This window comes from Tinamus guttatus, unplaced genomic scaffold (genome assembly GCF_059628265.1).
Source record: "Tinamus guttatus ecotype Peru unplaced genomic scaffold, ASM5962826v1 Tinamus_guttatus_pri_ptg001327l, whole genome shotgun sequence".
In the NCBI taxonomy this organism is placed as follows: Eukaryota; Metazoa; Chordata; class Aves; order Tinamiformes; family Tinamidae; genus Tinamus; species Tinamus guttatus.
Genome location: NW_028289861.1, coordinates 219,854 through 231,932, shown reverse-complemented (window position 1 = coordinate 231,932; position 12,079 = coordinate 219,854). Strand labels below are relative to the sequence as shown.

The 12,079-nt window shown below is 62.8% G+C and overlaps 1 protein-coding gene across 2 annotated transcripts; it reads right to left on the bottom strand.

Moving 5' to 3' along the window:
- LOC104573829 (testis associated actin remodelling kinase 1) lies at positions 1–11,516 on the bottom strand. Of its 2 annotated transcripts, none has more exons than XM_088539028.1 (10): positions 11,295–11,516; positions 4,181–4,302; positions 3,912–3,960; positions 3,576–3,722; positions 3,285–3,367; positions 2,789–2,879; positions 2,397–2,480; positions 1,862–1,951; positions 1,447–1,597; positions 1–1,088 (listed from the first exon to the last, which is right to left on the bottom strand). In XM_088539028.1, exons 1-10 carry the CDS (start codon positions 11,514–11,516, stop codon positions 19–21), a joined length of 2,109 nt encoding a protein of 702 aa, XP_088395154.1. In that variant the 3' UTR covers positions 1–18. The 2 variants fall into 2 exon arrangements, with proteins under 2 accessions (XP_088395154.1, XP_088395155.1); XM_088539029.1 differs by having other exon boundaries at positions 1–1,046.
- Between the last annotated feature and the right edge of the window lie 563 nt (positions 11,517–12,079).

The window sequence follows — 12,079 nt, the reverse complement described above, 5'->3', positions numbered from 1 at the left end:
CCCCGCGTGTCCCCAGCACTAGGACTGCGCCTCTGGCAGCTTGAGGCTGGGCTCTGCCAGTGCCGGTGCCTGCCCTTTCTGGTGGCACAAGAGGCTCTTGGCCTCGCACTTGAGGTTCTGGTAGCTCGGGGCGGGCCGGTGGCAGACGGAAGCGAAGCTGAAGGGCCCCAGGCAGCAGCCTGGGCAGGCCAGCACCTCGTCCTGCTCCAGCGTGGCTCCGGGGCTGTGCCTGGGCAGCATGGCCGCGTGCTCCGTCTGCTCCGGGGCCGCCACACAGAGGATGCTGAGCTCGGAGAAGCCACGCTCCAGACCGGTGCTCCAGGCCATTGGCTTTCTCACCATCATGTGGTTGTTGTTGAAGAGCAGGCCATTGAATGGCCGCGGCTCTGGCAGCCAGGGCCGGGCACCCAAGGTTGCCATGCTGATGAAGTTGCTGTTGGACAGTGGGGGTGGCTTGGGGCTGTTGGGGCCACAGTCCATGTGCTCCTTTGCTGTAGGGGAAGCTCGTCCCAACGCTGCCGGTGCCGCCACCTCCATCGCGCCGCCCCGGGCCGGCGCTGGGCAGGGGCTGCACGGCCTGGGCTTGGGGTCTGCGCGCGGGGGCCCTATGCCCAGCACCAAGCTGCCACAGTGCGGCAGCTCTGGGGAGGCGGGCAGCGAGTGGCACTTGCATGGGGCGGCGGTGGGCACAGAGAAGTCACACTGCACCTCGACAGCGGGCTCGAGTGTCACGGATGGGCTGAGCTGCAGCGCAGCGGGGGGCGGCAGCTCAAAGGTGAGCGAGATGACGGACTTGCTCGGCGTGTCGAAGAGCTTGATCTTGCCACCCTTCAGGTCCTCGCGCTGGGAGAAGGGGTTGATGTGTGGCGGCGTCTCCTTGGTCCTGGCCCCGCCGTAGAGCTCGGGTGGCCTCAGCAGGGTGGGTGATTTGGGGGGGAACATGTCGGACTGGCTGCGGGACAGGCGCTGGTCTGGCTGCAGATGCTGTGTGCCCAGCTCACGCAGGGGAGACTGCTCAGCGCGGACGGGCGTCCTCCCGGCTACCCCTGGGCAGAGGCACAGCAGAGGATCGCCGATGCCCCCAGGCACTAGCAGTGTTGGCTCCTCGTTAGCAGCTCCCAGTGCATGGTAGGGATTTGGGCCACCCTTGTGAGCTAGGGGCACCCACCCTGATCAGCCACCCTGCTCCTGAGCAGCAGCACACTTCACCGGCCCCCATGGCCTGGACTCTGCCCACTGCTGCCTCAGCAGGGTGAGAAATTGGGGTCCATCCTTCACAACCCTCATCTCCTTCCCCACGGCACAGCCAGCGAGTTTGGAGGCCGAGGGAGGACATGACAGTCCTTGCTCTTTGCACCCATCCACGGCCTCTCCCTGGGGAATCTCACAGAGCTCCAGTAGCCAGGGCTGTGCACCAGGGCATCGAAAGCAGGGGCACCTACGTACCATTCAGCGCGGCTGGCATCCCCGGAGTGGGCAAGCTCTCCGTGTGGATGAAGAGGGTGGGCCTGGCACCCTCGGCAGCCAGCTGGTGTTGCAGGATGCCCTCCAGGCACTGCGTAATCTCCAGGAACGAGGGGCGGGATGTGGGTTCCATCTGTGGGCAGGAGGGGTCCCGGTCAGGTCCCCGCTCTGCTCCTCAGCATCTCCCCCCCCGTCCCTCCGCCCCAGGGCACGTGCACGGCCAGCTGCGCACCGCAAGGGCAGCTCCCAGGCTCTCTCCACAGCCCCAGCATGGCACTGGCAGCGCTGCCCATCGACACAGCCTAGGCAGGGTTGCCAGGCTGCACGGGGTGCTGGCAGCAGGGATCCCGCGCCAGGAGCATGGAGCTTCCTGGGGTGGCCCGCGGCAGAGGCTCACACTGCAGCAGTGAAAGGCAAGCTGGAGGAAGGACGCTGGGCAGTCGATTCCCACCATGTTGCGGAAAGTGGTGACGTCCAGGCCAAAGTCCTGTGCCAGGGAAATGAGGAATCATGAGACTGAGTCCAGTGGGGGCACTACTCTGCCATGGACGAGGGGATGCAGCACAACCGGGCCCACCCCACGCTGCACAGACTCCCTGCCACCAAGGGCAGCAGGGACCTGGCAGCACCCTGGCATGAGGTGCCAGCACCCTAGGGGCACCTGGGATCACCCCAAGTGGGAGGATGTCAGGACACAGATCCCTCCTGCTCTCTGCCTGAATGCAAGAACCCCCCTACCCATGACAGACTACTTTGGGATGTGTTTACGGCAGGCTATTGGCAGACAGCTTTTCTCCTCAGGTAGCAGCATCTCTGTCTAGGGGACATTGCGGACACATCACTCTTGCGCTGAGATGCAGCACACAGTAATTGAACCAGTCCCAGCCCCAGCGCTGACATGCACTGCCCTCCCATGCCATCCCGGGAGTCACCTCAGTGCGGGGCAGGTAATCGGGGTCAGCAGGGATGCGAGCGATGGTCTCGCACAGGATAATGCCATAAGCGAACACATCAGCCTGCAGAGAGCAGAGAGTCACTGGGAGGGTCCTGCAGCCCTGAGAAGATGTGGTCACTCTCCTGACAACCCCACAGCTCTCCCTGCTCCTCCCCAGGGATCAGCGTGGGCAGTCCCTGCTATCCAGAACTCCTGAGCTGTGGGTACAGAGAGCAGAGAGCCCAATTCCCTCTGTGCTTCTCGTGTCCCTTCCCATCTCCAGTGATCTCAGCCCATGGGCACCCCTAGGCCCACCAGAAATGTGCCCAGTAAATCGCATGCTGCACAAGCTTGGACAAAGCACCACACGCGGCAGGCTCGGGGCATCACCTTCTCGTTGTAGCTCTCCCCTCGCAGCACCTCGGGTGCCATCCAGTACGGGGAGCCCACGATGGCCAGTGGCTCCTTCTCGCTGCCCTCGCTGCAGGGCACAGCAGTGATGTTATGGGCCACCCACAGCCCTCTGCCCCAGTCCCATGTCCCACTCTCCATGTGGGACAGCCCAAATCCCCATCTCCTTTTCACTTCCTGGGCTAACCCTTCTCCCCTGTGCAGCCCATCCACCTCACGAACCATGGTCTCCCTACCACGGGCACCACCCATGCCATTCCCTTCTCCTTCCCCTCCCAGGCTAGCCTCCAAACATGTCCATGCAGCTCCTGTGTCCCGGCCACCGGGGATGATCCTCACCTCTCCTCATCCCTCCCTTTCTAGCTGGATCCCAATGACCCACCCCTCTTCGAGGAGCCTGCACTCCTGCTCCAAGCTGGCTGGAGGCCCCCTGCTCCGAGGACACAGGTGGGACAGGAGGATGCTCCCCACGTACCTGTAGGTGGGAATCTTCTCCGCCAAGCCGAAGTCACCCACCACAGCTGTGTAGCCGTTAGCCTCGCAGCGCACCAGGCAGTTCTGGGAGCAGAGGAGGAGCCCTGTCACACTGTCCCACAGTCACCCCTGCCTCACTGGACACTAGTGCCCCAGGGCCACACTGCTCCTTGGGGAGGGCGGCCATCTGGGATGGCCTGGAGAGCACAACCCCTTGTTCCCTGGTGTGCCCGGACGGGTGAGCATTGAGACAGGAGCAGGAAAGCAAGGGTGGCAGGATGCTCCTCCATACCTTGGAGGTGAGGTCACGGTGGAAGATGCCCTTGGAGTGCAGGTAGCGCAAGCCCTGGGCGATATCGAGAGCCAGCTTGACACGCACAGACCAGGAGAGGGGCATGGGGCTGTCCAGCAGCTGTTCCAGGTTCCCACCATTGATGTACTGATGAGAAGAGCCAGGCCATCATGTTGTTGCATCCCCCCACTAATGAAGCTGGATCCCCGCATCTCTCCTCAGCTGCTTTCCCACCCCTGCACACAGCATCCTCCCACGATTCCCAGCCCCTTCCCAGGCCAGTCCAGCCCTGCCCGCAGGAAAGCCCTGGACTCACGGTCGTCATCCTGCTCTCACCTCCGTCAGCGCGTGCAGCTGTCCCTGGTGCACACAGACCCCCATGAACCTGGGAGAAAGAGAGGGTCCTAAGGGTGGGCACTGCAGCGATCAACCCATGGCACAGCCCAGCCCCAGTGACAGTTCTGACTCCTCTAGGCAAGAGCTGAGGACATGTCTCAGGAAAGAGGCATACTGTGCCCGTGCTCTGGCCTGACCATGTCCCAGGAAAAGGGACAGCAGTGAGGCCTTGGGGGCATGGGTGCCGGGAACCCAGGAATAGGTCCTACCTGAGGATGTTGGGGTGTGAAAGACGGTTCATTAGCTGCACCTCTCGCAGCATGTTGCCCCGGTTGCTTGTCAGCTTGTTCATCTTCAGCACCATGATCTGCCCTGACTGGTGGTGCCGCACCTGGGGGGGGCGCGGAGCGGGGAGCTGAGCCCCAGAGATCTCCACAGCCCCCATGTGCCACCCCTCTGCCAGCCCCACAGCCGGGGCATGAGCACCTAGTGCCCACCCCAAAGGCCTCGGGCCCACTTCTAGCCATGGAGCCCAGCACTTGCTTGCCCAGAGCATGGGACCTCCCAGGAACGGGGGCACCTAGAAGAACAGCAGCACCCCCAAGGACTCCAGTGATGATAGCATACAACGCCACCCTCCAGGGCCACCTCACTTGTCCCCACCAGGCTACACTGCCCCACCAGAGAGGCAAGGGCAGCTCCTGCAAGCTGTGATGCCAACCCCATGGTGAGGACAGGCTGGGTGCAGGATTGGGACACACAGGAGAAGGGAAAATGGCCTGGCTTTTCCAGGTCAACACCATGATCCTGGCCAGACCCAGCACATTGGGCCTGACTGGGCCCAGCAATGGCCGGTCACCCCGACACGAGACCCCAGCAGCAGCGCAGTGGGGCGTTGCGCTTGGACAGGGCTGTATATTTAGCTTGCCCCAGCCTGACGCTGTCATGCGAGCTGGGGCTCTGGCTCACCGCCAGGAACAGCATCTGGGAACACAGCCAAGCACAGACACCCACCCCGTGCTCCTGGAACCCCCAGCGCACACGGAGCAAGGGACGGGATTCCCAGCACAGGGCTGGGGGGCCGAGTGCCACTGGGAGGGTCTTGTCCGGAGCGGGTGCTCGGCAAGGGATGGGAGCCCCCTTGGAGCAGCTGCCGGCGGGGGAGCAGTGAGGCCAGTGCCGGCAGCCCCCCAGCACATCCTGAGTGGCACACAGAGCCGCCAGCATTCCTCGGTGCTGCCGTCAGCTCCCTGCTCTTGTCCTTTCTAGTCGATGCTGTTTGAAGCTGCTGTGCCGGTGCCAGCCCCTGGCCCACCCCACATACCCCCACCCCAGGGATCGCCCACCCGGACTCAACACGGGGGGCTGCAGCCCCTGGCCCCTCTCTTCCCCCCACTGCCACGGCTGATACCCCAGGACCAGCAGGGCTGTCCCCAAGCAGCTCCATAGCACCCAAAGCCTGGGGGATGGCCAGCAGCCCCCTCCCCCACACACCCAAAGGGAAAATTAGGCTTTTATAAAGGTCCCTTATCATGTCCTGGTGCACCAAGGCCAACCAGCCCTGGGCAGGGTCAACGTAAGGGGCAACGGCCCAGCCTGACCCTGCTCTGCCACCACTAGCTCCTCCAGTCTGCTGTAGGCTCCTGAATAATTCAGCAGGCTCCTGCCCGCGGGCACCACGCTCCGGTTACACCTGTGTCACCTCCCCGCAGCCTACCATGCACCAGCCATGCGCAGGGGCAGGGATGGGGATGGACGGGGTCCTCACATACCACCACGTACCACATGAGGGGCAGGGGGAAGACATGTCCCCTTCACTGCTGGCACCCCAAAAAGCCCAGGAGGGTGGCCCTGAGGGTGCCCTACCCCACGTCACCATCCCATGCTGCCTTCCCACGCCGAGCGGGGCTGGCATGACCGGATGGGGCGGTTGTGCTGCCAGGCGCTGGCGCCTGGCTCGGTGGCAGAGCAGGTGCCACGCGCCCGCCACGGGAATGCCTCCCGGTGCCGCATCTGCCATGCGGCCGCCCCGGGCCTGGCCATGTCCCCGCATTGGGGTGCAGCCCCTGGCGGAGGCCGCCTCAGCCCCACGGGGCTGGGCTGTGCCAGTGGCCTGATTCCTTGTTAATAAGTCTCTTTCCACTGCAATTGTCTGGGTAAGGTGCTGAGTGCAGCCACAGAGCGTCTAATGCCTTTAATCCCGGAGGAAGAGAATGGCATGGGAGAGCTGCCAGGGGAGAAGGCCTGATAGAAGTCCCCCAGGATTGCATCCGGGGACCCTGTCAATCCAGAAGCAGGGTTGTAGCCCTCCCCTCTGCAGGCAGAGCCGAGTGGGAGGCTCGGGGTCCCCCAGCAATGCCGCCTTAGCACCTGGGGAGATGCGCAGACCCCCCGCCAGGGCATCACTAGGAGCTGGAGGGAGACGAGTGCTGTGAGCAAAGGTGAGTGCCAGCCCTCCTTGCCTCACAGACCATCTTGATGCATCCCTCCAAGAGCGGCCGCAACAGGATCCTGTGGCCGGGAGGCTGGCAGGGAAGGGGTTATATGGAGGCCCGCTTCAAGGACAATATTACCGGATGCCTTGGTAGTAGATAATTGACCTCAAGGACGGCAATGCAGAATGTCTTATCAAGAGATAAGGAACAAAGCAAGGAAAAGAAGATAACTACAACCTCATGGCTGGCGTGTGATCAAGATGCTGATTGGTTGCAAGCTTTGCAACACTTGTGTTAAGAGAGTATAAAAGAAGTTGGTTTGAGAATAAAGTTGTCTCACTCTGCATCCCAGACTGAGTCCGTTTCTTCACAAGGTGCAACAGGGTTACGCTCTCCCTGCTCGCACACATGCCTAACTGTTTACATGGCTGGGTAGGAGCCCCATCCTGCAGTCGGGCACCTTCCCGATGCTGGGGCATTCCCAAACCACAGCAGAGCAGGGAGTAGGCCTGACTCCAGCCTGCATCCCAGCCGTCCCTGAGGGTTTCCTTCTCCTCCCCGCTAAGCCCAGATGGGGCAGGGAGCGGGCAGCATCGGTTCCCGAGGCTGTGCGCGTCCCCCTCTCCTCTTGGCGCTCTGGCGCGGCGCCCAGGCATCCCAGCGCATTCCCCAGAGCTGAGCTCAGGCAGGCAGTGCCAGGGCAGCCGCCTGCCCCCGTGTGAATGCCAGGCAAGCCCTCTCCTGCCCGGCAACCCTCTTTGCAACGAGGGGCTGCCATGCCGTGGGGCGCCCCATGGCGTTCCCCGTCCCCTCTGCCGCCAGCCTCCCGCAGCGCTGGAGGATGGGACAGGGCTGGCTGCAGCCCCAGCCTGGGCACAGGGGATCTGCGCTCCTCTAACAGCGGAAATTAGAGTCTTATTTAAAGAGCATGCTAATTACCGTGAGCAGACGGCCGGTCCCTGCCCATGGCCCACACGCCCGTCTAGATGCCAGGCTCCCCAGGACAAAACTCCCATCAGGTTCCCACGGCAGAGTTGGCCCCCAGGTCCTGCTCCAGGGAGCCCCAGCAGCCTGTCCCCAAGGCTGCTCCCAGTCAGGCCACCCATCCAGCACCATCCTTCATATCTGGGAAGGCCAAGCCTTCCCGGGGGAAGGATGTGGTGGCAACATCCACAGAAATGCTGGAGCGCAGGGCATCTGGAAGGGCGCTAGCAAGGCCGGCACCAACCCCGCTGCTGCTGGGGCGGCAGGACTGGAGGTCAGGGCAATGCCAGGCGCCCAACTGGTCTTTTACTGGGTGGGACTGGAAAACCTGCTGGCAATGCAGAAAGGCAGAGTTGTTCAAGAAACACCTCCTCTTGGGAAGCCAAAGGAGCCAGGAGCCAAGGCTGTGCCATGCAAGGGCTGCTAGCAAGCGGGCAGGGCACGAAACGCTCACCTCATGGAGCACTCCAGCATAGCGGCTTCCACCTCCAACATGCTTGGGGGCAGCGGCACGCGTGCCACTAGCCCCATGGCCGGGACACAGGGAGCTCGCGTGTGCCACGAGGTCTGGGTGCCCCGTGACGAGCCAGGAAAATGTCCCGTGGGTGAAAAGTGTCAGCTAGTCAGCACAAAGCACTTCCCAGTGCTCAATGAGTGGCCACAGTGAGGCTGGGGCTGCTTCCAGCTTTGCGGCGGCTCTGGCATACCCACTTCCTCCCTGCCTGCCTTAGTGTCCCCAGCTGCGCTGTCTGTGTCATGCCACTCCACCCTCCTTCACAAAACAAGGCAAGGTCCATGGATGAAGGGCACCAGATAAGAGCCATCAGGTTGTGTCATTAGTTGCATTGGCAATTTGGGAGTAAATAGGAAAACTCAAAGGTTGGTGGAGGAGCCAGTGGAGACAGGGCAGGTGACGGCAGGGCCGTGGTGATGGCTTGGAGTCTGTCCATGCAGGCAGGCTTTGACTGCAGCCAAATGGTCGACAGCATGCTGGATGTCGGATATCAACTAACTCACTCACGCCACAGGGCTAAGCTCTGGGAAGCCACGTCTCTGGAGGACAGGAGGTCTGCTGTGCAACGTCGAGGCATAAGGGGAAAACAGAGCTGGAGCAAGACTTCTGGATACAGCCCCTGGAGAGCCAAGCCAGCACATGACATATCCCCAGTGCCTGTTTCAGGCTGGACACGGAAATGTTGGAGATGGATTTGGGAAAGGGATGCAAGAATGGTTTAAAGGCTAGAGAAAATGTCTGGCAGAAACCCACCAGGCTCAATCTGCTCAGTCTATAGAGGAGACAGAGAGGCACCTCGCTGCAATGTCTGCATGCCTGAGAAAACTGGTGGGCCTGGTACCTCTTGGATGGTGCAGAGAAAGGCGAGGGAAAACGGCTACTCCAGGGAGAAGCAGGCCCAGCTCTGCCACCGAGCAGGGCACTAGTCAGGGTCCAGCCTCTGGGAAGAGGGCAGCTCCATCGGCAGCAGCTCCAAACAGCCTGAGAGTTGCGCTTAGCTGGAACAAGCTAAAGCTCAACCCGCGGGTGAGTTTGGGGTATTCAGTGCTCAGACTTGGTGAGCTAATGGGTCCTTTTGATCAGGAACCTGGTCAAATCCCCACGGCAGTTCCCCATTCGCCTGCCTGGCCCAGGTCCCTGCTCAGCTCCTATTCAAAGCTGGCATGCGCTATCTCAAAAGGGCCACAGATGCCCAGGCCCCTTCCTGGCCTCCCACAGCCACTCGCATGCAGCTGTGCAAGAGGCAGCCCCAGCCTGGCTGGAGAGCCCCACGTGGAAGACGGGGCTGGCGCTGTGCCCAGGCTTTTCGTGGGATCAGGGGGTACTGGCTGGAATGAGGCAGGATGCAGCAGCCACATGGAGGAGGGAGCTGCAAGTACCCACAAATCTGGAAAACACTATGGAAGTGAGGAATATGCAGAAGCACAGGGGTCCGGTCCTGTCCTGTCCTGTCCTGCCCTGCAAAGCTCTGCCTTCCTTGCTATAGCCCCATCCTCCTCAGGGCCTGTGTCACATGGTGCACATCTCAGGGCTGCCTCATGATCCTGCTGAGATCTTGGACTCAACTCGTTGCATGCCATACGAGCCCCATCTGGCCCCCTCCTGTCACTGCCTCCCTCCCTGCACACATGCACTTTGGCTCCTGCTGCCTGAACTGGCTTCTACCCCAACCTCCGCAGCTCCCCCATATCCTACGAGCAGATGGTCCTGCAAGGATGAGAGCAACTTGTGGGGAGACAGATCATCTTGTGGGCTCCTGCATGACCTGGAGAAGCAGAGATGGAGAGGCTCGGAGAGAGCGTGGTCTGGCAGAGACAAGGCAGCATCCATTATTGAAGAGCTATATCCACGCCCAACGTTATTAAATGCCTCCTAGCTGCTGCCACTCCAGCCACACGATTCCAGACAGAGATCAATAGCAGGAATCCAGCCAACGGAAAGGCCACAGGCCGCAGGAACAGGCCGGATCACAAGGAAATGGGAGCTCTCTGCACATCTGTCACAGTCCGGACCTCTCTGCACATTTGCCACAGCCCCTCGCTGGTCTCCTGTGCCTGCAAGGAGCCAGGTCTCGGGATTTCCCAGCTCGCCAGGCTGTGCTGGAAGGGACCCCAGGTCCAAGCATGCCGGGACAGTCATGCCAGGACACAGCTATCCGGCCAGCGTGTGGAAGCGAGATGGGAGCCCGGGCCTGCTCAGGGGGACAGCGCAGCACTGCCAGCATCTCAGAGCCCATCCAGCCCAAGGATGCTCTCTGAGGGACAGTGAAGCCCCAACAAGAACGGCTTAAAGGTAGCACCTTGAGTGACTCTACAGACAACAGCAACACGTGCACACACCTCCTCTTTAAAGGAAAAGGCAACGGTGGCAGTGGAACCCTGTGAATGCCACACAGCTCCCCACAGCTCCCCTTGCCCCCACCAGCCGCACGGGGGCTGACGAGGCACCATCACCCTGCACCTCTGCAACACAACCACCTCGCACCGGGGACTCCACGCCAGCACCCTTGCACCTCAAATCTGGGTGCAGGCCCCAAATGTCCCTACGCCAGCGGCTTGCGCACCCACCCGGGCCACAGAGAGCTCCTGCAAGGGACAAAGGCAGCTCTAGGGCCACCGCTGAGGTGGGCAGGCTGCAGGCAGCCCAACAGGGCTTAGCCCCTGCGCTGACCTACAGCATTGAGCTGCTCTCCCAGGCCCGGTCACCTTCAGCTGGCTCCAACAGGGTGCCCTGCTCATCCCTGCTCGACACAGGCTGGAGCAGGCCCAGCCCCAGGGCTGGCACTGCCAGAAATCACCTTGCACTCACAGCAAACGCTGCCTGCATCTCTTTTCACAGTCACTGCCCAGCCCTGCGCCAGGCCTAGCAGGATCCAGGTTGCAGGCTCTAGATGGAGGTTCCCTGGACAAACCCGCCTGCTGCTCCTGGATGCCTGGGTCCCCAGTGCTGTGTCCCCGGCTACAGTGCGTCCCAGCGCGCTGCCTTCCGGGGTGTAAACAGAGTGGGCGCTCCCCTCCCCCTGCACAGAGGCATGGAAAAACAACACCAGCATGGACAGAGCATCCTGGAGCGCCCTGGTCCCCCAACCTTGACCTCCTGCCCAGCAGCTTCAGCCTTGGACCCCTGTCCAGGCACCACCTTGCTTTCATGCCTGGGATCTAAATCTCTGGCAAGGGCAGCCCACCACCCACCAATGAAGCTCCCCTCCCACCCAAGGGTGGCCAGTAGCATGGGGGACAGACCTGCCTTTTGGGTGCCGCCAAGGCCATGCCCTGGACAAGGGAGGGAAGAAGGGGCTCACCATGGGTTCCGGGTCCCCTAGGGCTGCCCAAACCCTCACTCCTCCTGCTGCGTGGTCCCGCGAGCGGGTCTGCGCCCATCCCTGTCCCGCCGGGCTTGCAGAGGGACAAAAGCCCCCCGAGGTTGCAGGGCCGAGCCCCCCGCGCCCACCTTAAACACCTCGGAGAAGAAGCCGGCGCCGATCTTCTCGCAGTAGAAGTCGTCGATGCGCGCCAGGGTGGAGACGGCGCTGCGCAGCGCGCGGTACGAGGAGGGCCGCAGCCGCCCGCAGCTCGGCCAGGGCGCCGCCGCCTCCCCGTCCGCCTCGTCGGGGCGCCGCCGCAGCACCTTCTCCTGCTCCATGTCGGCGCCGCCGAGCACCCCGAGCGCCATTCACATCGCCCCTGCGGCCCGGCCCGGCCCGGCCCGGTTCGGTTCGGCCCCGCTCGGTGCGGCCGGGCGCGCAGACCCCCGCTACGGCCCGGCGCTGCGCTCCACCGCCCCGAGCGCACGCACCGGCGGGGCGGAGACGGGGCGGGGACAGCCCTTAACTCCTTGGGCACCGCCACCGGCGTCGCCACTGGCACCGCTCGCCGGGACCACGTAGCCCCCGGCCCGCCGCGACGGTACCATCTTCGCAGAGAGACCCGTCCGGGAGCCGCGCTTCCCCCCGCGCCCTTCCCATGGCACGTCCTGGCCCAAGGAGTCCGATGTCCCCACGCACCCGCTTGGATGGAGCCCGTGGGCACGGTACCAGCCAGCCGGTACCGGCTCTGAAATTCGGAATTGACCCCGTGCGTGCATGTTTCTGCTCGCACAGCCACCCCTGTGTGCATGGTGTCCCTGCCGGGTCTGCCCTCCTGCTCCACAGCCCACCCTCACCGACAGGAACCCAGAGAAGGAAAGTGCAGCCTTTTGGTGACAGCGTGTTCCCCACAGCCCCCAGTTGGTCACTT

Coding starts and splice junctions, on each gene's coding strand:
- LOC104573829 (XM_088539028.1), bottom strand. CDS start 11,516: ATGGCGCTCGGGGTGCTCGGCGGCGCCGACATGGAGCAGGAGAAGGTG. Junction 4,303..11,294: donor TCTTCTCCGAGGTGTTTAAG/GTGGGCGCGGGG, acceptor CGCCCCCCCCAG/GTGCGGCACCACCAGTCAGG. Junction 3,961..4,180: donor TCACACCCCAACATCCTCAG/GTAGGACCTATT, acceptor TCTTTCTCCCAG/GTTCATGGGGGTCTGTGTGC.